This window comes from Equus przewalskii, chromosome 12, assembly GCF_037783145.1.
Source record: "Equus przewalskii isolate Varuska chromosome 12, EquPr2, whole genome shotgun sequence".
Lineage (NCBI taxonomy): Eukaryota > Metazoa > Chordata > Mammalia > Perissodactyla > Equidae > Equus > Equus przewalskii.
Window position 1 is genome coordinate 8,147,851 of NC_091842.1, and position 21,748 is coordinate 8,169,598.

Genomic DNA, 21,748 nt, shown 5'->3' on the forward strand with positions numbered 1-21,748 from the left:
TCAGAGACCCCTAAATGATGCTGTGTCTCCAATAGGAATCAAGGGTTGGAAGCATCACACCTAATGACTCACTGGGGGAATATGTGCTTCCTCCAGGGTTGGAGGTTCTAATGCCCAAAGGGGCACACTCTTGTTTGAGGATACAGCAAGGATGTCCTTGAACTAAGTGACTACTGCCACCAGTGCCTTTGGACTCCTTGCACAAGATGAGTTAACAACTTGACAGGGATAATTGATCCTGATTAGCAGGAGGAGAGAGATCTACTTGCACAGTGTGAGAGCAGAGAGGAATCTGTGTGAAATGCAAATGATCCTCTTGGCCACCTCCTGGTACTCCCACACACCATTGTAACTTGGAACCAACATGTGTAGCAAACCCAGACAGAGAAGGGCATGATTATCAATGAGTCACGTCCCTCAGGAATGAAGCTTGGGGCCACGCCACCAGGTAGGCCACCAAGATCTGCTGAGGTGTGACAGTTAAGGGTGAAGGGATGTAGAATGAATAGTGGAGGAAGGAGAAGATGAGTACCAGTTGCAGTTCTGAGATGCACAGCAGCAATCAGGGCTGTGTGTCATCTCACTAACTTTCCTCTTCTGAGTCTTCTCTCAGGAAGTAAAGCCCATGAGAACCACGGAGGAGGTGCTTTCTGACCCTGTATGGAAAAGTAGATTTGCCGAGTGCAAGAGGTGGGCCCTGGTGGCCATGAGAATGCATTTTGCAATCTGACTACAGGGATCATACTTGACCAAGAGCCCCAGCTTCTATACTCTGAAATCCCTCCTAGTGAGGCCTCTCTTCCCATGGGCTGCTGCCATCCAGTGACCGAGTGGGGCAGGGATACTGAGGCTGGCCATTCCTGGGAGATGCTTTGATTTCAAATGCTTTTCAGCTTTGATTCAAGGACTTCCCAATGATCTTGCCAATCTTTCCTTAGACTGCACAGTGACCTAGAATGCTTCTACCCAAGCTTCCTTCCCTCTCTCCTTTATTCCAGGTCGGCCTTGCATCATGGTCTGACAACTCTCCCAGCCTTACTTGTCTACCTCCGCATTACCTCTCACTGGCGTTTCCTCCAAACATATTTGCACTTCTAATCCTTTTGGTACCTGCTTCTTGGAGGACTTGGGCTGACCAACCGGCGTACCAAAATCCTCTTTAATGTCCATTACGACCTTGGAAAAACCCCATGATGTATGTCTCAAGTTAAAAAAAAAAAAAGGAAGAAGGATAGAAATTTTTTTTCACATATTGAAAAATTTTTGGAAAGAACTGTACTTCAAAAGTGATTATCGGGCTGGCCCGGTGGCGCAGCAGTTAAGTGGGCACATTCCGCTTCTCAGCGGCCCAGGGTTCGCCAGTTTGGATCCCGGGTGCGGACATGGCACCGCTTGGCATGCCACGCTGTGGTAGGCGTCCCACGTATAAAGTAGAGGAAGATGGGCACTGATGTTAGCTCAGGGCCAGGCTTCCTCAGCAAAAAGAGGAGGACTGGCAGATGTTAGCTCAGGGCTAATCTTCCTCAGAAAAAAAAAAAGTGATTATCTCCAGTCCAGGGTAAGAGCTCTGGTGACCTCTGCCAGCATCTGTGTCAGCATGCCTGTACTGTGTTACAACAATGGCCGCCACCAGTGTCTCAGTCTCTAGAGAGGTCTCACCTCTCACCAAGATGCACCCAGAGCCTACCAGACAGGATCTGGTGCCCCGAACACGGCCCTTTGACCTGGCATCATGGAGCTGGGAGGAGCCTTCACCATCTTTCTGGCATTCTGCTTGTCTTGTCTGCTCATCCTCATTGCTTGGAAACAGATCAACAAAGGAGGAAAGCTGCCCCCAGTTCCCACAGCAATACCTTTCCTGGGGAACCTGTTGCAAGTCCATACTGTTTCCACCTTTCAGTTTTTCATGAAGCTCAGGGAGAAATATGGTCCAGTCTTCACCATGTACCTGGGTCCCCGGGCCGGTAGTTGTTTCATGTGGACATGAAGTGGTCTACTGCTGGTAGACCAAGCAGATTATTTCAGTGGCCCTGGAGAATTGGCTATGGTAGAGTGAAATTTCCAAGGTCATGGTGCAGTTATGGCTAATGGAGAATGATGGAAGATTCTCTGATGCTTCTCCCTGACCATCCTTCGGGACCTTGGGGTGAGAAAGCGGAACATTGAGGAGCCAATCCAGGAAGAGGCTGGCTTCCTAGTGGAGGAATTATGGAGGACCAAGGGTGCCTACATTGAACGTACTTTCTTCCTGAGCCACACTGTCTCCAACATCATCAGTTCCGTCATTTTTGGAAGCTGCTTTGACTATGAGGACAAGCAGTTCCTAAAGCTGCTGCAGATGATCAGTGAGAGTTTCACTGAGATGAGCACATTGTGGGCACAGCTATATGACATGTATTCCAGAATTATGCAATATTTTCCAGGAAGACACAATCACATCTACCTTGGTAGAGGAGCTCAAGGACTTCGTTGCCTCTAGGGTCAAGATTAAAGAAGCATCCCTTGACCCTCAAAATCCTCGGGACTTCATTAATTGCTTCCTCATCAAGATGTACCAGGATATAATTAAACCCCACGTGGAATTCAACCTCAAGGACTTGGTCCTCACCACTTTCAACCTCTTCTTTGCTGGCACAGAGACTGTGAGCTCTACATTATGCTATGGATTGCTACTGATGATGAAGCATCCTGGGGTGGAAGCCAAGATCCATGAAGAGATTGACCAGGTGATAGGACCACACCAGATCCCAAGTGTGGATGACTAGGTCAAGATGCCCTACACAGATGCCATGATCTACGAGATACAGAGACTGACAGATATCATGCCCATGGGTGTTCCCCATAATGTCATCCAGGACACTCATTTCTGAGACTACTTTCTGCCCAAGGGTAGTGACAAGTTTCCCCTGATTGGCTCAGTCCTCAAAGACCCCAGGCACCTTCTATCCCCAACACTTCTTGGATGACCAGGGCCACTTCAAGAAGAGTGAAGCCTTTGTGTCTTTTTCCCCTGGAAAGCACATCTGCTGGGGTGAGGCCATGGCCCACATGGAACTCTTTCTCTACTTCACCTCCATCTTACAGAACTTCTCCCTACACCCACTGGTGCCACCTTCTGACATCGACATCACACCAAAGGTCTCAGGCTTTGGCAACATCCCACCAATCTATGAGCTCTGCCTCATGGTTCACTAAGAGCCCCTTCCTGGGAGTGGAAAGAACAATCAGAGAACAGAGCTCTGTTCTGTTCCCATCCACCTCATCTCCCTAAATTCTCACAACAGCCCTAAGAGAAGACACAATTACTACTGTCATGGGACCACAGGTCAGTGGGGGATCATCTGAAAATATAGAGCTGCGTATCTTCTACATCCAGTGGAAAAACAATGCCCTGTCCAAGATTTCAGAAACAATCTGGAGGATTTCTTCTCATCCTCTAGATCATTGATCACCTCCACCCAGGCTTTCTGTCTCCACCAAATGCTTGCTGTAGATTCCATGTCTTTATGTTGTTCCTTTGTCTTTCCCTTGATAACGACCAAAATGTGAGTCACAATTCTTTTTCCTTGATTGTCTATTCACCACTCCCAAAAAAGGCAATAAAGAACTTAAGACTGTCAGAAAAAAAAAGTGATTATCTCCAAGTCATGGGATTCTAGGTGATTTTTATTTTGTTTGTTAATTTTTTGGTACTTCAAATTTTCTACAAAAAACATGTATTACATTTTAGAACTAGGAGAAATATTTTATTTTACAAATAATTCCATAAAAATCTTTATATATATAGGCAGGCTTTCCACCAAGGTGGCTCTGATCAACTGGAATGGAATCCATCTCTTATATCTTTGCAAAGCTGGTTAACTCTCTCAATGGAGACTCCGGCACAGAATATCACAGTCCTCATATGTACTGATGTGATAGATGTTGTTGACTCTGTTCCCACCCTCTGATCCCCTCAGCACTGCTTTTCCACATGGGAACTAAACCTTTTAAGATGCATTGGACCACTTCCAGGCTTCCCTCTCCTGCCACCACCCACATCCCAATTCTTGCTGGTTGATTTTTTGCCTGTGCATTAGGTGGAGGTAAGAGGAGAGGTACAGTCAGCTGAGGGGAAGGGCTTCCAGGCTTGATCATTGCCCCAGCTCTCCACCCACCCAGCTCAGTACCTGCAGAAGCACTGCGGGGGTGCAGATGAAGGACAGGAGGAAGTCCACCTCATTGTGGATGATGAGTGGCCTTGAGTGGATGCTGTCTGGCAGGGCCAGCCTGGAGGTCATTTCCCAGGTATCCACAAAGTCCACATGGAGGTCAGCAAAGGCACCTGAGAGGAGCCAATTCATTTGGCAGGTGAACTAGTCACTGCTATACACAGACTGGTAGCCATTGTTGGCCAGTTTGATGATCACAAGAGTACGGGGTTCCTGGGCCAGCAGTGCAGCTGCAGCAACCTGAGTCCCTGCCATTTGTTGCACAAAGATGGGTGTGGGGAAGGTGGTGAAGTGGGCACCCAGGTCCAGCACCACCACATGCAGGGGCCCCCAGCTTGGTCACCAGGCTCCCAGACCATGGAGCGCAGAGAGGCCCCTGGTGTGCAGAGGCAGCACAGGGGCCAGCTGTGGGCTCGCCAGTGTAGCACTATGCCCCGAGTGATCTCCACGGCCATCAGGGGCCCCATCTGATATCTGGCATGTAGATCCACCAGCTTCAGGGCTATGGGGAGGATGACAGAGGAGGGAGCTGGTTATTTAGAGCTATGCACTCAACCTGTACAAACAAAAATTCCAGTTTCGACGTACTTTCCAGAACATGGATATTCTGCCCATTACTCAGGCCTCGTCATCTAGAGCAACACATTGCTTTGGCCCCATTGATTGTCCTCAGGATGGATGGGTCACTTAAACTAGTCCAGTCTTGATAATCCGAGGGTTTTTGCTGGAGCTAGTGGAAGAAAGTCAAGTTCTTTCCTGCAAGACAGACATGGGAGGATGGGTCATCTTGCCACCTTCTTGGAAGAGCCCATTGCTGCTGGGCCACCAAATGCAGACCAGGAATGAAGCTAAACAGAAGGGGGCAGAAGTGAGCAGTTAAGAGAAACAGACCTGATGACCAGCTTCAGTCTTTGCTGAAAGCCAGATTCACTCCTTAACTCTTTAGCCACTTGGGCCAATTAACTCGTTTCCTCCCGGAGCTGCTTTAACTGTGTCTTCAGTTACTTACAACAAGAATAGCCCTGAATGGATGCAAACACTGGTGGAAATGATCCATTACAGGGAGGCAGTGAGGACGGTGTGGAGAAGGGTTGATGACAGGGAAAGCAGTGCTTAAGATATTAGGAGACTGGGCTCAGAGCGATTGTCCTCTTAGAAGTTTCTTTCAAGCTTCTTTTTGTGAAACCTCTTAAGAAAACTTGACCCATATGATTAGATTCCTCTACTCGCAATGTTCAATGGCTCCACAAGGCCTGCAGAATAACCCAAACTTTCTCACCCAGTCCTCCTCAAGGCAGACTCTCCGCTCCAGTTTGGCTGGACTGCCTGCTGCCTTCCAGACACGCCTGCACCCTCCTTCAGATACTCCCACCACTGCCGAAGTGTGGAGTCCCCCACCATGTGGATGAGCAGTCAGTCAGGCAGCCCAGGATGCTGTCAACAGTGGAGGAGGAGTGGCCAGAGCAGGACAGTGAGCACTACACATCTCAGTGATAGAAGCCAGAGAATTTTGGGACCAGGAACTCAGAGCTGCACAGGCGCCACAGGGACAGGGCTATAGGAATGGGAAAAATGGAACAGGCTAAATTAGTCAAAAGAGCTAACAATTTTTGAGTGTTTACTCTGTTCCAGATGCATATACTTTAACCATCCTCTTAACATTAGATGGGAAAATTAAGTGAAGTGAGTTGGTAAATGTCAGAGCATGCATGTGAATGCAGGCTTCCAGACTCCACTGCCCATCCCTTAACCACTGCAGGGAGAGGCTAATCTCAGTTATGGACAGAACCCTCCAGGTGGGCTAACCTCTACCCCTAACTATCCCAGATGCACTCACCCAAGCTGCTGCCTCTCTTGGCTGCCATCTGGCTGTGGATCAGAGAAAGAATCCGAAGGAGAGCTTTGTCACATTCCTGAAGAGGCAAGTGTCTGTGACAAGAATGAAGGTGATGGTGAGGGGCTGAAAGCCTGAGTTCAGGTACGAGAATATTATTCGTAATTTTAACTACTCCTTTTTCCAAAAAGGATTCCAAGTGGCCACCATAGATATATGCATACTATATGGTATAATTAAAGATTAAAAGAGAGATTAGAAACTAGGTAGAAGGCAAAGATAATTTTATCAGGAACTTGGGAGCTTTATCAGGACACTTCCTGAAACTGAAAACTATATTTGGCCCTAAACCTCCTAGCAATACACACTCACAAATAATGTTTCATAGTTTTCCTTTTCTAGTAATAGGAGACATATGAGCTTGTTTGGAGAAATTTTTTCTTGAGTTTGCATTCTAAAAGGATCAAGGAGTGGATGAAAACTCAGACAAAAGGAAAATGACTAGAAATAACCAGGCAGTTATGAGTGTGCTTTAAAAATTGTTGAGTGAACTGATGGTATACCAATTAGCTTTTATTGCATAACAAATCACCCCAAAACCTAGTGACTTAAAACCACAAACGTTTATTATTTTTTACAATTCTGGACTTTATATCTGACTGTCTCGGTTGGAGGTGAGTGGTCTATCATGGCCTCACTCATGCATCAGGGGCCTCAGCTGGAATTGGTGGGATGGCTGAGGGCCCTTTCTGTATGGTTTCTCAACCTCCAATAAGCCAGCTCAGGCTTTTTCACATGGTGGCAGAAGCGTTCCCAGTGCTCGAGCAGGAGCTGTAAAGCCAGTTGATGTCTAGGCTCAGAAATACACAATATCTCTTACACCACATTCCGTTGGTCAAAGCAAGTCATAATGACAGTCCAGATTCAGGAATAAGGAGATAGCTTCCAGCTCTAGATGGAAGGAGCTGTAAAGGATCTGTGGAGATTTTCGTGGTTGCGATCTACCACAATGGGTGTGTGCATGAATTGGTGATGCTAAATGTTCACCATCTCCAGTTGTAGATAGGTCTTAAATGCACATTTTTTATGCCTTCTCCCATTCCCCAAGGCAGTCCTGTCAATCACACCACACCATTCCCTCCTCAGCCCCAGAAGGAGGAAGCACTTCTAACCTCACAGAGAAAGCAAAGACCGTTGTTCCAGCCATCTCTGCTTCAAGACACCTTACCAGAAATCTTGTCAGCATCTGCACCCAGGCTCACCTCCAGAAGAGAAGCAGTCCCCCACTCTCCTACTAGACATTTTCTTTATATCCTTGCTGATTCCTTTTCAGCATTTTCCATTCTCTGTCTTGCTCAGTCTGGCTCCCACTCTGACCACTCCACTGAAAGGGCTCTGGACGAAGTTGCTCATGAACGTCATAATTGCCAACTCCATGGGACACTTAGTGCTCATTTTACCTGACTGCCTAGTAGCACTTGACATTCCTTCTTGAAACTTACATGCCCCCTTGGCTTCCTTGACCATACACTGCTCCATTCTGCACTTACTGCCCACTTCCCTCTCAGTCCATACTGAGGGCTCTTCTTTCTCTTCACGCACCTTAAATAAATTTTTTTGTTGTTGATTGGTCACGAGAACATCTCTAGACTAAAAGGTATGAAGAACCATAATGCAACATACTCACCACCCAATTTAAGAAAAATATATTATCATTACTTTGAAGTCTCCATTATGTTTTTCTCCAATCCTATTACTTTCCTGGCCCCTCAGAGGCAACCACTATCTTGAATGGGGTTCTTTATTTCCTTGAATTTTTTGGTAGTCTTACCAAATGTGTTTGCATTTCTACACAAGGATTATTTTTGTATGTTTTCGAACTTAAAATAAATGAAATCATATTGTAAATATTCTTCTACAACTTTCTTTTTATCACTTAAAATTATGATCCTGAGGTTTATTCATTTATTGTGGATAGCTGTAATTCATTTTCACATATAGTACTCAGTCTTATGAATAATGACATAGTGTTGGGAAAACTGGGTATCCACATGCAAAAGAGTGAAATTGTACCCTTATCTTACACCATATGCAAAAATTAACTCGAAATGGATTAAAGACTTAAATGTAAGACCTGAAACTGTAAAACTCCTAGAAATAAACATAGGGAAAAAGTTTTTTGACATCTGTTTTGGTCATGATTTTTTGGATATGACGCCAAAAGCAAAGGCAACAAAAGCAAAAATAAACAAACAGGACTACATCAAACTAAAAAGCTTCTGTACAGCAAAGGAAGCGATCAACAAAATGAAAAGGTAACCTATGGAATGGGTGAAAACACTTGCAAACCATATATCTCATAAGAAGCTAATATCCAAAATATATAAAGAACTCAATAGCCAAATAATAAAAATACTTCAATTTAAAAATTGGTAAAGGACATGAAAAGACAGTTTTCCAAAGAAAACATACAAACGGCCAACAGGTTCATGAAAAGGTGCTCAGTGTCACTTATCTTCAGAGGAATGCAATCAAGGCCACAATGAGATATCACTTGATACCTGTTAGGATGGTTATTATAAAAAAGACAAGATTCAGTGAGTATTGGAGAGGACGCGGAGGAAAGTGAACCCTTGTACACTGCTTGTGAGAGTGTAAATTGGTATAGCCATTATGGAAAATCATGTGAACTTTCTTCAAAAAATTAAAAATAGAACTACAATAGGATGCAGCAATCCCACTTCCTTGTATATATTCAAAGGAAATGAAATCAGTATCTCAAACAGATATCTGCACTCCCATGTTCATTGCAGCATTATTCATAACACCCAAGATATGGAAACAACCTAAGTGTTTATTAACAGATGAATGGATAAAGAAAATGTGAGATATATGTGTGTGTATGTAGAAACACACAGAGGAATATTATTCAGCCTTAAAAAAGAAGAAAATCCTGCCATTTGTGACAATGTGGATGAACCTGGAGGACATTATGCTAAGTGAAATAAGCCAGACACAGAAAGACAAATACTGTATGGTCTAACTTATACATGGAATCTAAAAAACTTCATAGAACCAGAGAATGAAATGGTGACTTCCAGGGGCTGAGGAGTAGGGGAAATGAGATGTTGGTCAAAGGGTACGAACTTCCAGTTATAAGATGAATGATTTCCGGGGATCTAATGTACAGCCTGGTGATTAAAGTTAATAACACCATGTTGCATGCTTGAAATTTGCTAAGAGAGGAGATCTTTGTTCTTGCCACACATGAGAGTATGGTAACTGTGAGGGTGATAAATGGGTTAATTAGCTTGACTGTGGTAATCATTTCACAATGTATACATATATTAAGTCATCATATTGTACACATTAAGAAATCATGTTGTACAACCTAAATGTATGCAATTTTTATTTGTCAATCATACCTCAATAAAGCTGGGTGGAAAAAGAATAAAAACAGAAGCACGAGTCAGAGTTAATTTAATATTAGACATTGGAATGACAAGTTAAGCTGAAGCTGCTAACAAGAGCAAAAAAAATAAAAGAAGAAATTGGAAAGAGGAAGATCAAAAAGTAACCAATGGGAAAGATGGTTTTAAGCCCACAAAGAATGTAAAAAAACAGATAATGGATCTAAGTCATAAATGTGTTTTGTTCTTGGTAAGTTACCTCTATTAGTATTAACACCTTATGGTTAATCTAAATGTGACACAAACAAGATCCCTTGTTTATTAATTTGGTACTGGATTCAGAGGTTACGAAACTGGCATGAAAGAATCCCAGGCAATAATGGGATTCTGTAAAGAAATTAGTATTTGCTTCTGCCAAAAATCTAGGCCAATAAGTTCCCAGACCCTGTTAAGCTAACACAGCCTGAGATTTTCCAGACCACTCTGGTTTGTGAATTTGGGCTGCACATCCACCTGAGGGCTGGCTTGTGGGTATCAATTCTCTAGGAAGACATTTTTCTGACCACTCTGGACCATGGTCTGTCCACGACAGTCAGGTTCTTTGCTGTCTTCTGGTTAGATGTAGGGTGGTGGTTTCTAGTTCACACAGTTTGAAGGTGTAGAACTTGGAGACCCTGGCTTTACGCCGGTGTGCAATCTCTTGTAAGACTACCCACATTGTCCAAGGCTCCCCACATTGTCTCCTGCTCTTGGCTTCCTGAACACCCATCTCAAGTTTGCTGAGTTTGGCAAATGCCCCCAAGGGGAAAGTAAGCTTCAGTGGTCTATTACCACCCTCGTCTCTGGGTTCCCAGGCTCACTAAGATTTTTCCCTCTGATAATTCCTTAAAAGTTGACAGATTATCAATGGATTTAAACATATTAAAAATATCTTTGTCGTTAAAAAAATTTTGGTGTTATTGAGGTATAATTGCATAGAGTAAAATTTACTCTTTGTAGTGTCATAACTATACCTTTTGACACTTATATATGGTCGTGTAATTGCAAGTACAATTAAGACATAAAACAATTCCATGACCCTAAAAACTTCCCTCATGATCGTTTGTAGTCAGTTTCTCCCCCTCCATCTCCAGACTCCAGCAACCACTAATCTGTTTCCTTTTCAAAGAGTTTTACCTTTTCCAGAATGTCATATAAATAGAATCATAGAATACGTGGCCTTTTGAGTTTGGCTTCTTTTCACTTAGCACAATATGTTAAAGATTCATCCATGTTGTTAAATCTAACAGTAGTCTGTTCCTTTTTATTACTGAGTAGTATTCCACAGTAAGGATGTATCAATTTGTTTATATTGGTGTTGTATTTGAAGGATATTTGGGTCGTTCCCAGTTTTGAGTGATTATGAATAAAGTCACTATAAACACTCATGCACAGGCTTTTGTGTATGAGCATAGGTTTCATTTCTTTGGTGCAAGTACCCAGGAGTATGATTTCTGGGTTGTATAGTAAGTGTAATATTTAACTTTATAAGAAACTGCCAAACTGTTTCCAGAATGGCGGTACCATTTTGCATTCCCATCAGCAGTGTTTGAGAATTCCAGTTACCCCATATCCTCCCCAGCATTGGTTTGTCAGAAAAAGGCATTTTTACTGAGTATAGAATTTTGGGTTGGTAGCTTTTTCCTTTAGCACTTGAAAGATGTCATTCCATTTTCTTTTAGCCTCTTACCTGAAGATGTAATTCTGTTGTAACTCATATCTTTCTTCCTCTTGATGTAAGTTGCCATATTTTTCCTCTGGCTACCTTGAAGATTTTTCTCTTTCTCTTTGGTTTACATTGGTTTAAAAGTGATTTGTTTAAGGGGATGTGTTGTGTGTGTGTGTGTGTGTGTGTGTGTGTGTGTGTGTTCTTCTTGGAGTTTACTCAATATCTTGGATCTGTGGGTTAATAGTTTATATTTTTAGAAATTTTTTACCCATTGTCTTTTCAAATATTTCTTCTGCACAACTCTTCTCTCTCTTCTCCTCCTGGGATTCCAATTACCCATATCCTAGACCTTTGAGTATTTACCAAAAGTTCTTTCACGTTCTGTTCTCTCTCTCTCTGCCCTTGTATTTCAGTTTTGGTACTTTCTATTGACCTATCTTCATATTCCCTGGAAATACCTCATGAAATCTATTGTGGCCCTTTGCTTTCTTCAGATTCTCCAAAAAATTCCAACTGCCTTGTTGGAGTGGAACAGCTTGACTTGCACCTGAGCATTTCCAGGCCAGAGCAGAGGGAAGGACAACAGGTATGTGCCATTCTCCAGAACCTGGACATCCCCAGGGATCCAACCTTCACATCAGGAGTCAGCTGCTGTGCCCAAAATAGATCCTCACTGTGGGTCTTGGGTCTGCCCTGGTGGTCTCTGGCCACAAGGATAACCTCCAGGAATCCTCCCAGGGCACAGCTGGCTTGGGCAGGACCTCTCAGGTGGTAGGTGGAGGTCTGGGGGCTGGTGGAGGCCAAAAGGTCCCCTTCATCCCCTGGGGTTGGAGGCCAGTAGAGAAGATGGGTCAGATCCAAGAGCTCTTGGGGGAGAAGGTCCAAGAGGGAGGAAGGTTCTGTGGACTTGGAGGCAGATGTAGAGGCAGGGTGAGGCCCTGGGGGCCGAGGCATGGTGCTGTCAGGTCAGGACATCTTGATACAGAAGATCTGTGGGTAGAGAAGGAAGAATCTATCAGTGGTTTGTGTTTCCCTCACTTTGTTCTCAGAAGGAGATTTCCATTCATCAAAGCTAGTCCCCTCTGCCAGGTAGGACCCAGAATTTCTGTCCTGCCAGCACCAGGCTGTCTGTCACTCATCAGCCTGGTGTCTGAGTCACTATCTCATCTATTTGAAGGTAAAAACTGTTCTTCCTTAAGGAAAACTTTATGTCTATAGGTTTTTTTCCAAGTTAAAAAAAATAATGGTATCATCTCTGCCTTCTTGTAAGAATGGCCTTCTTGCTTTCCAACATCTCCATCTCCCCTGCAGAAAGCAATAACAAAAAGATAACAAGACAAAGTCATTTGGAGAAATTAAGAAACAGAATTCTAAAAATGCATGAATCAAAGCAGAAATCCAAATGGGTATCAGGTAACATTGTGACCACATGGTAACTTGGGGAATGCAGTTAAAGCAGTGCTTAGAGGAAGCTTTATAGCCTTAATGCTTCTATTTGAAAAGAAAAAAGGTTGAAATGGTCTGAGCTATATATCTATTTCAAAAAGTTAGAAAAAGGAGAGCAAGTAACCCACAGAAAGTGGAAAGAAGTAAATAATAAAGACAAAATGAGCAGATTCATAGAAAACAAACATAAAATAGAAAGTATAGATAAAGCCAAAATGTGGCTCTTTGAAAAGACTCACACAATTAACAAACTTCTGACAAGAATTCTCAAATAACAAGAGAGAAATCGGGAGTGGGCCAATTTCAGAAATGGAAAAGGAGACATAACTATAGCTGATGCAGATACAAAAATGATAATATGTCTGTGGCAACAAATTTCAATATTTAAGCAGAATAGACACATTTCTAGATAACTGTGCACAAACCGACTCACAAGGAGATAGAAAACTTCATTACTACAAAGTAAAAGCTTAACACTAAGGGACATGATGGACCCAGGGCAGGCAACAACCACTCTGGCACCGAGAGACAATATTTTGATCAGCAGTGCTTTCTATCAAAAGATTATTGATCAAGGGGGCGGGACCAAGATAGCGGAGTGAGAGGTCTTCTTTGTCTCTCCCCCATTGAATCTACAACTAATTGGACATTCACCGATTAACAAAGGATATCCAGATAGCATCTCAAGACACCTAAAAGTCTCATGCTAGTACACATCAGAAGGCGGACGGACTTCCCCCTGGGAGGAGGTGGAAATAAGTGAAAACTCTCCGAACCCTGACCCCCAACCTCTGGACAGCCTAGTTCCTGCAGGAGGCTCTCTTCCAGCAGACTCCCCCATAGCATCGCCACACACCAAGGGCAGGAGTGTGCACTCACCAGCAGAGCGACGGTGGAAACAGGTGACAACACTCCTACCCAAGCCCCCCGCGATCACACCTAAGCCCAGAGGGAATTCCCCAGGGTCCCACACCCACCAGCAGGGAAGGCGTCTGCTTGCCATTAGCAGGGAGGCCCCACCCAGAAGCCAGAACAAAGAGAAGCTCCTGGCAGGCCTGGCACAGCACCAGACCGCTCACGGTCTCTGGCACACGGCTCAGTGCAGGAGGCGCCCGGACTTCCCGTAGACATGCTTGAGGACACGTTTGGAGCTCCAGCGCCTGGCTCTGCAGCGCAGAGGAAGGCTTCGGGGATCCTGCACCTCCCTGGCAGGGAAAGCCTCTGCTCACCATTAGCAGGGAGGCCACGCCCAGAATCCAGGACAAAGGGAAGCTCCCGGTGGGCCGATCCCCCGGGTCAGCTCCAGACCACAAGCTGCCACTGGGCTCACGGTCTCAGGTGCACGGTGCAGTGCAGGGGCACCTGGACTTCCTGTAGACCTGCTTAGGGACACGGCTGGAGCTCCAGTGCCTAGCTCTGCAGCATGGGGGAAGGCTCCAGGGTCCCGCATCTCCCTAGCAGGGAAAGCCTCTGCTCGCCATTAGCAGGGAGGCCACACCCAGAATCCAGGACAAAGGGGAGCTCCTGGTGGGCGGATCCCCTGGGGCATGTCCAGACTACAAGCTGCCACTGGGCTCACGGTCTCCAGTGCATGGGTCGCTGCAGGGGGTGCCTGGACATCCCATGGACACACTTGGGGACTGGGTGGAGCTCCAACACCCGGCTCTGCAGCCCAGGGGTTCACTCCAGGGTCCCACATCCCCCCAGCAGGGAGGGCCGCTGCACACCATTGGCAGGGAGGCTCCGCCCAGCATTTGGAACACAGGGAAGCTCCCTAGGGCAGAATTCCCCACAAGGCAGCAGCTTACAAGCCACTGCCAGGCCCACAGACTCTGGCCGTGTCCCAGACGAGGCAAGGGGCTCCCAGAGATCCCATGAGAGTGAAGTGGGGCAGAGTAGAGCTCCAGTGAAATGGCTACGTAGCCCGGGGGGAACTCCAGGTTCTTACAGCAGCCTCAGTGAAAGCCTCTGCACAGCACTAGTGGAGAGGTCCCGACTGGCAATCACAAGGTGGGAAGGCCCTGGGGCAAAAGTAGCACAGCTAGGTGAGCTAACGACAGACTGCAGAAGATACCCATAGCTCTGCTGGGACCTATAGTGGACAAGTGTGATCTGGTGGGCTCTGTTAGGGACAAATCAGAGATTATAGGTGATCCTGCTCCTGGCTGATGGGAAAGCCCACAACACTGCTGCAGACCACAAGGAGGGTGTGCGTCTAGGTGGGCTGTAGCAGTAGGTACCAGCAGCCTGAGGCCCCCTTGCAATTGCCCCCACAACTGACGAGGGACCCCACAGGGCCACTGTGACTATGAGGAGGGGTCCAGGCCCAGTCAGTAACAGCTGACAGGTTTCCTAGTTGGGGCAGTCTAAAAAGCTGTCCCTCCCCCACACCAGTCGCAACAAGTGGAAGCAGCGACTAAACTCTATCCCTATGTGGAGGCACAAATCCATGCCATCAAGCAGTATGAAAAAATATATTAAATCTCCAGGACAGAAGGAAAATGATAAGCATGCAGAAAACAATCCCAAAGATAATGAAATCTATAACCTAAATGATGATGATTTCAAAACTGTCATTATGAAAAAACTCAACGACCTAAAAGAGAATTCAGATAGACAACTCAATGAGTTCAGGAGCTATGTCACAAAAGAGCTTGACACTATAAAGCAGAACCAATTAGAAATATTGGAGATGAAGAACACAATGGAGGAGATTAAGAAAAATCCAGACTCTCTGAACAGTAGGGTCGATAATATGGAGGACAGAATTAGCAATCTGGAGGATAGGAATATAGAAATGCTGCAGGCAGAGGAGGAGAGAGAATTAAGACTAAAAAGAAATGAAGAAACTCTCCGAGAATTATCTGACTCAATTAAGAGATGCAACACAAGGATTATAGGTATACCAGAGGGAGAAGAGAAGGAGAAGGGGGCAGAAGGCCTGTTCAAAGAAATAATAGCTGAGAACTTTCCATACGTGGGAAGAGAGATGGAACTTCACGTGACAGAAGCCAATAGATCTCCAAACTTTATTAATGCAAGAAGACCAACCCCAAGACATATAGCAGTGAAACTAGCAAAAGTCAACTACAAAGAGAAAATACTAAGGGCAGCCAGGCAGACGAAAATAACTTACAAAGGAAACCCCATAAGGCTATCAGCAGATTTCTCAGGAGAGACCTTACAGGCTAGAAGAGATTGGAATGAAATATTCAAAACTCTGAAGGACAAAAACCTGCAGCCAAGAATACTCTACCCAGCAAAAATATCCTTCAAATACGATGGAGAAATAAAAACTTTCCCAGATAAACAAAAGTTAAGGGAGTTCATCACCACAAAACCTCCCCTTCAAGAATTGCTCAGGAAGAAACTCATTCCTGAAAAATCAAAAAAAGGAAAGGGGTTACAAAATCCAAAACAAAGGAGATAAGCAGAAGGTCAATAACACAAAGTAACAGCTCTCCATCAGGACAAAATGCAAAAGAACCAGAAAACAAGTGATAAAATGGCAACAGTAGGCCCCCACGTTTCAATAATCACACTAAACGTGAATGGATTGAACTCTCCAATCAAAAGGCACAGAGTGGCAGGATGGATCAAAGAACAAGACCCAACAACATGCTGCCTCCAGGAAACACACCTCAGCCCCAAAGACGAACACAGACTCAGAGTGAAGGGGTGGAAGACAATACTCCAAGCTAATAATGAACAAAAGAAAGCAGGTGTCGCCATACTTATATCAGACAAAGTAGACTTCAAAGCAAAACAGATAAAGAAAGACAAAGAGGGGCAGTATATAATGATAAAAGGGACGCTCCACCAAGATGACATAACAGTTATAAATATATACGCACCTAACACAGGAGCACCAAAATTCATAAGGAAGCTATTAACAAAACTAAAAGGAGCCATCAACAGCAATACAATAATAGTAGGGGACCTCAACACCCCATTAACACCAATGGACACATCATCCAGACAGAAAATCAACAAGGAAATTATAGAATTAAATGAAAAATTAGATCAGATGGACCTAATTTATATATATAGGACACTTCATCCAAAAACAGCAGGTTACACGTTCTTCTCAAGCACACATGGAACATTCTCAAGGATAGACCATATCTTGGGAAACAAAGCAAGCATCAATAAGTTCAAGAGGGTTGAAATAATATCAAGCATCTTTTCTGATCACAATGCTATGAAACTAGAAATCAACTACAAGAATAAAGCTGGGAAAGGGCCAAAAATGTGGAGACTAAACAACATGCTACTGAACAAACAATGGATTATTGAAGAAATTAAAGAAGAAATCAAATACTATCAGGAGACAAATGAAATTGAAAACACACAGTACCAAATTATTTGTGACGCAGCAAAGGCAGTCCTAAGAGGGAAATTCATTGCAATACAGGCTCACCTCAATAAGCAAGAAAAACCTTACATAAACAATCTCAAACGACACCTAACGGAATTAGAAAAAGAAGAACAAACAAAGCCCAAAGTCAGTAAAAGGAGGGAAATAATAAGAATTAGAGCAGAAATAAATGATATTGAAACAAAAACGACAGTAGAAAGGATCAATGAAACAAAGAGTTGGTTCTTCAAGAAAATTAACAAAATCGAGAAAACCTTAGCCAGACTTACTTAAAAAAAAAAGAGAGAAGTCTCAAATAAATAAAACTAGAAACGAGAGAGGAGAAATCACAACAGATACCGAAGAAACACAAAGGATCATAAGAGAATACTATGAAAAACTATATGCCAACAAACTGAACAACCTAGAAGAAATGGATAAATTCCTAGACTCATACAACCTACCCAAACTGAATCAGGAAGAAATAGAGAATTCAAATAGACCAATCACAAGTAAAGAAATAGAAACAGTAATCAAAAACCTCCCCAAAAATAAGAGTCCAGGACCAGACGGCTTCTCTGGAGAATTCTGCCAAACATTCAAAGAAGATTTAATACCTATCCTTCTCAAACTGTTCCAGAAAATAGAGGAAGATGGAGTACTCTATAATACATTCTATGAAGCCAACATCACCCTGATCCCCAAACCTGACAAGATCAACACAAAGAAGGAAAACTACAGGCCAATATCACTGATGAATATAGATGCAAAAATCCTCAACAAAATTTTGGCAAACCGAATACAGCAATATATCAAAAAGATTATACACCATGATCAAGTGGGATTTATACCAGGGACACAGGGATGGTTCAACATCCGCAAGTCAATCAACGTGATTCACTACATTAACAATATGAGAAACAAAAACCACATGATCATCTCAATAGATCCAGAGAAAGCATTCGAGAAAATTCAACATCCATTTATGATAAAAACCCTCAATAAAATAGGTATGGAAGGAAAGTACCTCAACATAATAAAGGCCATATATGACAAACCCACAGCCAACATCATACTCAACGGACAAAAACTGAAACCCATCCCTCTCAGAACAGGAACAAGACAAGGGTGCCCACTTTCACCACTCTTATTCAACATAGTACTGGAGGTTTTGGCCAGAGCTATTCGGCAGGAAAAAGAAATAAAAGGAATCCAAATAGGCAACGAAGAAGTAAAACTCTCGCTGTTTGCAGATGACATGATCTTATATATAGAAAACCCCAAAGAATCCATACAAAAACTATTAGAAACAATCAACAACTACAGGAAAGTTGCAGGGTATAAAATCAACATACATAAATCAGTAGCATTTCTATATGCTAACAACGAACTAACAGAAAAAGATCTCAAGAACTCAATCCCATTCACGACCACAACAAAAAGAATAAAATACCTTGGGATAAATTTAACCAAGGAAGTGAAAGATCTATACAACGAAAACTACAAGACCTTCTTGAAAGAAATCGACGACGACATAAAGAGATGGAAAGACATTCCATGTTCATGGATTGGAAGAATAAACATAGTTAAAATGTCCATACTACCTGAAGCAATCTACAGATTCAATGCTATCCCAATTAGAATTCCAATGTCATTCTTTACAGAAATCGAACAAAGAATCCAAAAATACATATGGGGCAACAAAAGACCCCGAATTGCTAAAGCAATCCTGAGAAAGAAGAACAAAGCTGGAGGCATCACAATCCCTGACTTCAAAACATACTACAAAGCCACAGTAATCAAAACAGCGCGGTACTGGTACAAAAACAGGTGCACAGATCAATGGAACAGAATTGAAAGCCCAGAAATAAAACCACACATCTATGGACAGCTAATCTTTGACAAAGGAGCTGAGGGCCTACAATGGAGGAAAGAAAGTCTCTTCAACAAATGGTGCTGGGAAAACTGGACAGCCACTTGTAAAAGAATGAAAATCAACCATTCTTTTTTTTTTTTTTTTTTTTACCATTTTTTTATTGAGTTATTGATAGGTTACAATCTTGTGAAATTTCAATTGTACATTAATGTTTGTCAGTCATGTTGTAGGTGCCCCACTTCACCCTTTGTGCCCACCCCCCACCCCACCTTTCCCCTGGTATCCACTAAACTGTTCTTGGTCCATAGTTTTAAATTTCTCATATGAGTGGAGTCATACACAGATTATCTTTCTCTCGCTGGCTTATTTCACTTAACATAATTCTCTCAAGGTCCATCCATGTTATTGCAAATGGAATGATTTTGTTCTGCTTTGCAGCTGAGTAGTATTCCATTGTATATATGTACCACATCTTCTTTATCCAATCGTCTGTTGCTGGACAGTTAGGTTGCTTCCACGTCTTGGCTATTGTAAACAGTGCTGCAATAAACATTGGGGTGCACAGGACTTTTGGGATTGCTGACTTCAGGCTCTTTGGATAAATACCCAGTAGTGGGATGGCTGGATCGTATGGTAGTTCTATTTTTAGTTTTTTGAGGAATCTCCATACTGTTTTCCATAGTGGCTGCACCAGTTTGCATTCCCACCAGCAGTGTAGGAGGGTTCCTTTTTCTCCATAACCTCTCCAACATTTGTTGCTATTAGTTTTAGATATTTTTGTCATTCTAACGGGTGTAAGGTGATATCTTAGTGTAGTTTTGATTTGCATTTCCCTGATGGTCAGCGATGATGAGCATCTTTTCATGTGCCTATTGGCCATGAGTATATCTTCTTTGGAGAAATGTCTGTTCACGTCTCCAGTCCATTTTTTGATCGGGTTGTTTGATGTTTTGTTGTTGAGTTGCGAGAGTTCTTTATATATTATGGATATTAAGCCTTTGCCAGATATATGACTTGCAAATATTTTTTCCCAGTTAGTGGGTTGCTTTTTTGTTTCAATCCTGTTTTCATTTGCCTTGAAGAAGCTCTTTAGTCTGATGAAGTCCCATTTGTTTATTCTTTCTATTGTTTCCCTTCACTGAGAAGGCATGGTGTCCAAAAAGATCCTTTCAATACTGATGTCAAAGAGTGTACTGCCTACGTTTTCTTCCAGAAGCCTTATGGTTTCAGGTCTCACCTTTAGGTCTTTGATCCATTTTGAGTTTATTTTGGTGAATGGTGAAAAAGAATGGTCAATTTTCATTCTTTTACATGTGGCTTTCCAGTTTTCCCAGCACCATTTGTTGAAAAGACTTTCTTTTCTCCATTGTATGTCCTCAGCTCCTTTGTGAAAGATAAGCTGTCCATAGATGTGTGGTTTTATTTCTGGGCTTTCAATTCTGTTCCATTGATCTGTGCACCTGTTTTTGTACCAGTACCATGCTGTTTTGATTACTGTAGCTTTGTAGTATGTTTTGAAGTCAGGGATTGTGATGCCTCCCGTTTTGTTCTTTTTTCTCAGGATTGCTTTAGCAATTCGGGGTCTTTTGTTGCCCCATATGAATTTTAGGATTCTTTGTTCTAATTCTGTAAAGAATGTCATTGGGATTCTGATTGGGATGACGTTGAATCTGTAGATTGCTTTAGTTAGAATGGACGTTTTAACTATGTTTATTCTTCCAATCCATGTACATGGAATGTCTTTCCATCTCCTTATGTCGTCATCCAATTCTCTCAGAAAGGGCTTGTAATTTTCATTATATAGGTCCTTCACTTCCTTAGTTAAATTTACCCCGAGGTATTTTATTCTTTTTGTTGCGATTGTGAATGGTATTGTATTCTTGAGTTCTTTTTCTGTTGGTTCATTACTGGAGTATAGAACTGCTACTGATTTATGCAAATTGATTTTATACCCTGCAACTTTGCTGTAGTTGTTGATTACTTCTAAGAGTTTTCCAATGGATTCTTTGGGGTTTTCTGTATATAAGATCATGTCGTCTGCAAACAGCGAGAGTTTCACTTCTTCCCTCCCTATTTGGATTCCTTTTATTCCTTTTTCTTGCCTGACTGCTCTGGCCAGGACCTCCAGTACTATGTTAAATAAGAGTGGTGATAGAGGGCATCCTTGTCTCGTTCCTGTTTTCATGGGGATGGGGTTCAGTTTTTGCCCATTGAGTATGATGTTGTCTATGGGTTTGTCGTATATGGCCTTTATTATGTTGAGGTAGTTTCCTTCTATGCCCATTTTGTTCAGAGTTTTTATCATAAATGGCTGTTGGATCTTGTCAAATGCCTTCTCTGCATCTATTGAGATGATCATGTGGTTTTTATTCCTCAGTTTGTTGATGTGGTGTATCACGTTGACTGATTTGCGGATGTTGAACCATCCCTGTGTCCCTGGTATGAATCCCACCTGATCCTGATGTATGATTCTTTTGATGAATTGCTGAATTCTGATTGCCAAAATTTTGTTTAGAATTTTTGCATCTATGTTCATCGTGATATTGGCCTATAGTTCTTTTTTTTCGTGGTGTCCTTGTCAGGTTTTGGTATCAGCGTGATGTTGGCCTCATAGAATGTGTTAGGAAGTGTTCCATCTTCCCTAATTTTTTGGAATAGCTTCAAAAGGATAGGTATTAAATCCTCTCTGAAAGTTTGGTAGAATTCCCCAGGAAAGCCATCTGGTCCTGGGGTTTTATTCTTTGGGATGTTTTTGATTGCTGTTTCAATCTCTTTCCTTGTGATTGGTCTGTTCAAATTGTCTGCCTCTTCTTGAGTGAGCTTTGGGAGATTGTAGGAGTCCAAGAATTTATCCATTTCCTCTAGGTTATCCATTCTGTTGGCATATAGTTTTTTGTAGTATTCTC

At 42.9% G+C, this 21,748-nt stretch overlaps 1 protein-coding gene and 2 pseudogenes across 10 annotated transcripts in view; 1 reads left to right on the forward strand and 2 right to left on the reverse strand.

Annotated features, from left to right (window-relative positions):
* The first annotated feature begins 1,732 nt into the window (after positions 1-1,732).
* Positions 1,733-3,195, forward strand: LOC103541895 (cytochrome P450 2G1 pseudogene; annotated as a pseudogene).
* A 938-nt stretch (positions 3,196-4,133) lies between these two features.
* LOC139074968 (NXPE family member 3-like) lies at positions 4,134-7,252 on the reverse strand (annotated as a pseudogene).
* The window catches only part of LOC103544533 (paired immunoglobulin-like type 2 receptor beta), a 47,966-nt gene continuing 30,796 nt past the window's right edge, over positions 4,579-21,748 (reverse strand). For 3 of the 10 annotated variants that reach the window (XR_011524345.1, XR_011524346.1, XR_011524349.1), the window contains 2 exons: positions 11,185-12,153; positions 7,997-8,606 (listed from right to left, as the gene is read on the reverse strand). Coding sequence is in view for 1 of the 10 variants with exons in the window: in XM_070566268.1 (XP_070422369.1) it covers positions 12,015-12,153 (139 nt within the window). In the remaining 9 variants the exon portion in view is untranslated. The other 7 variants (XR_011524344.1, XR_011524348.1, XR_011524343.1 and 4 more) reach the window with 5 other exon arrangements.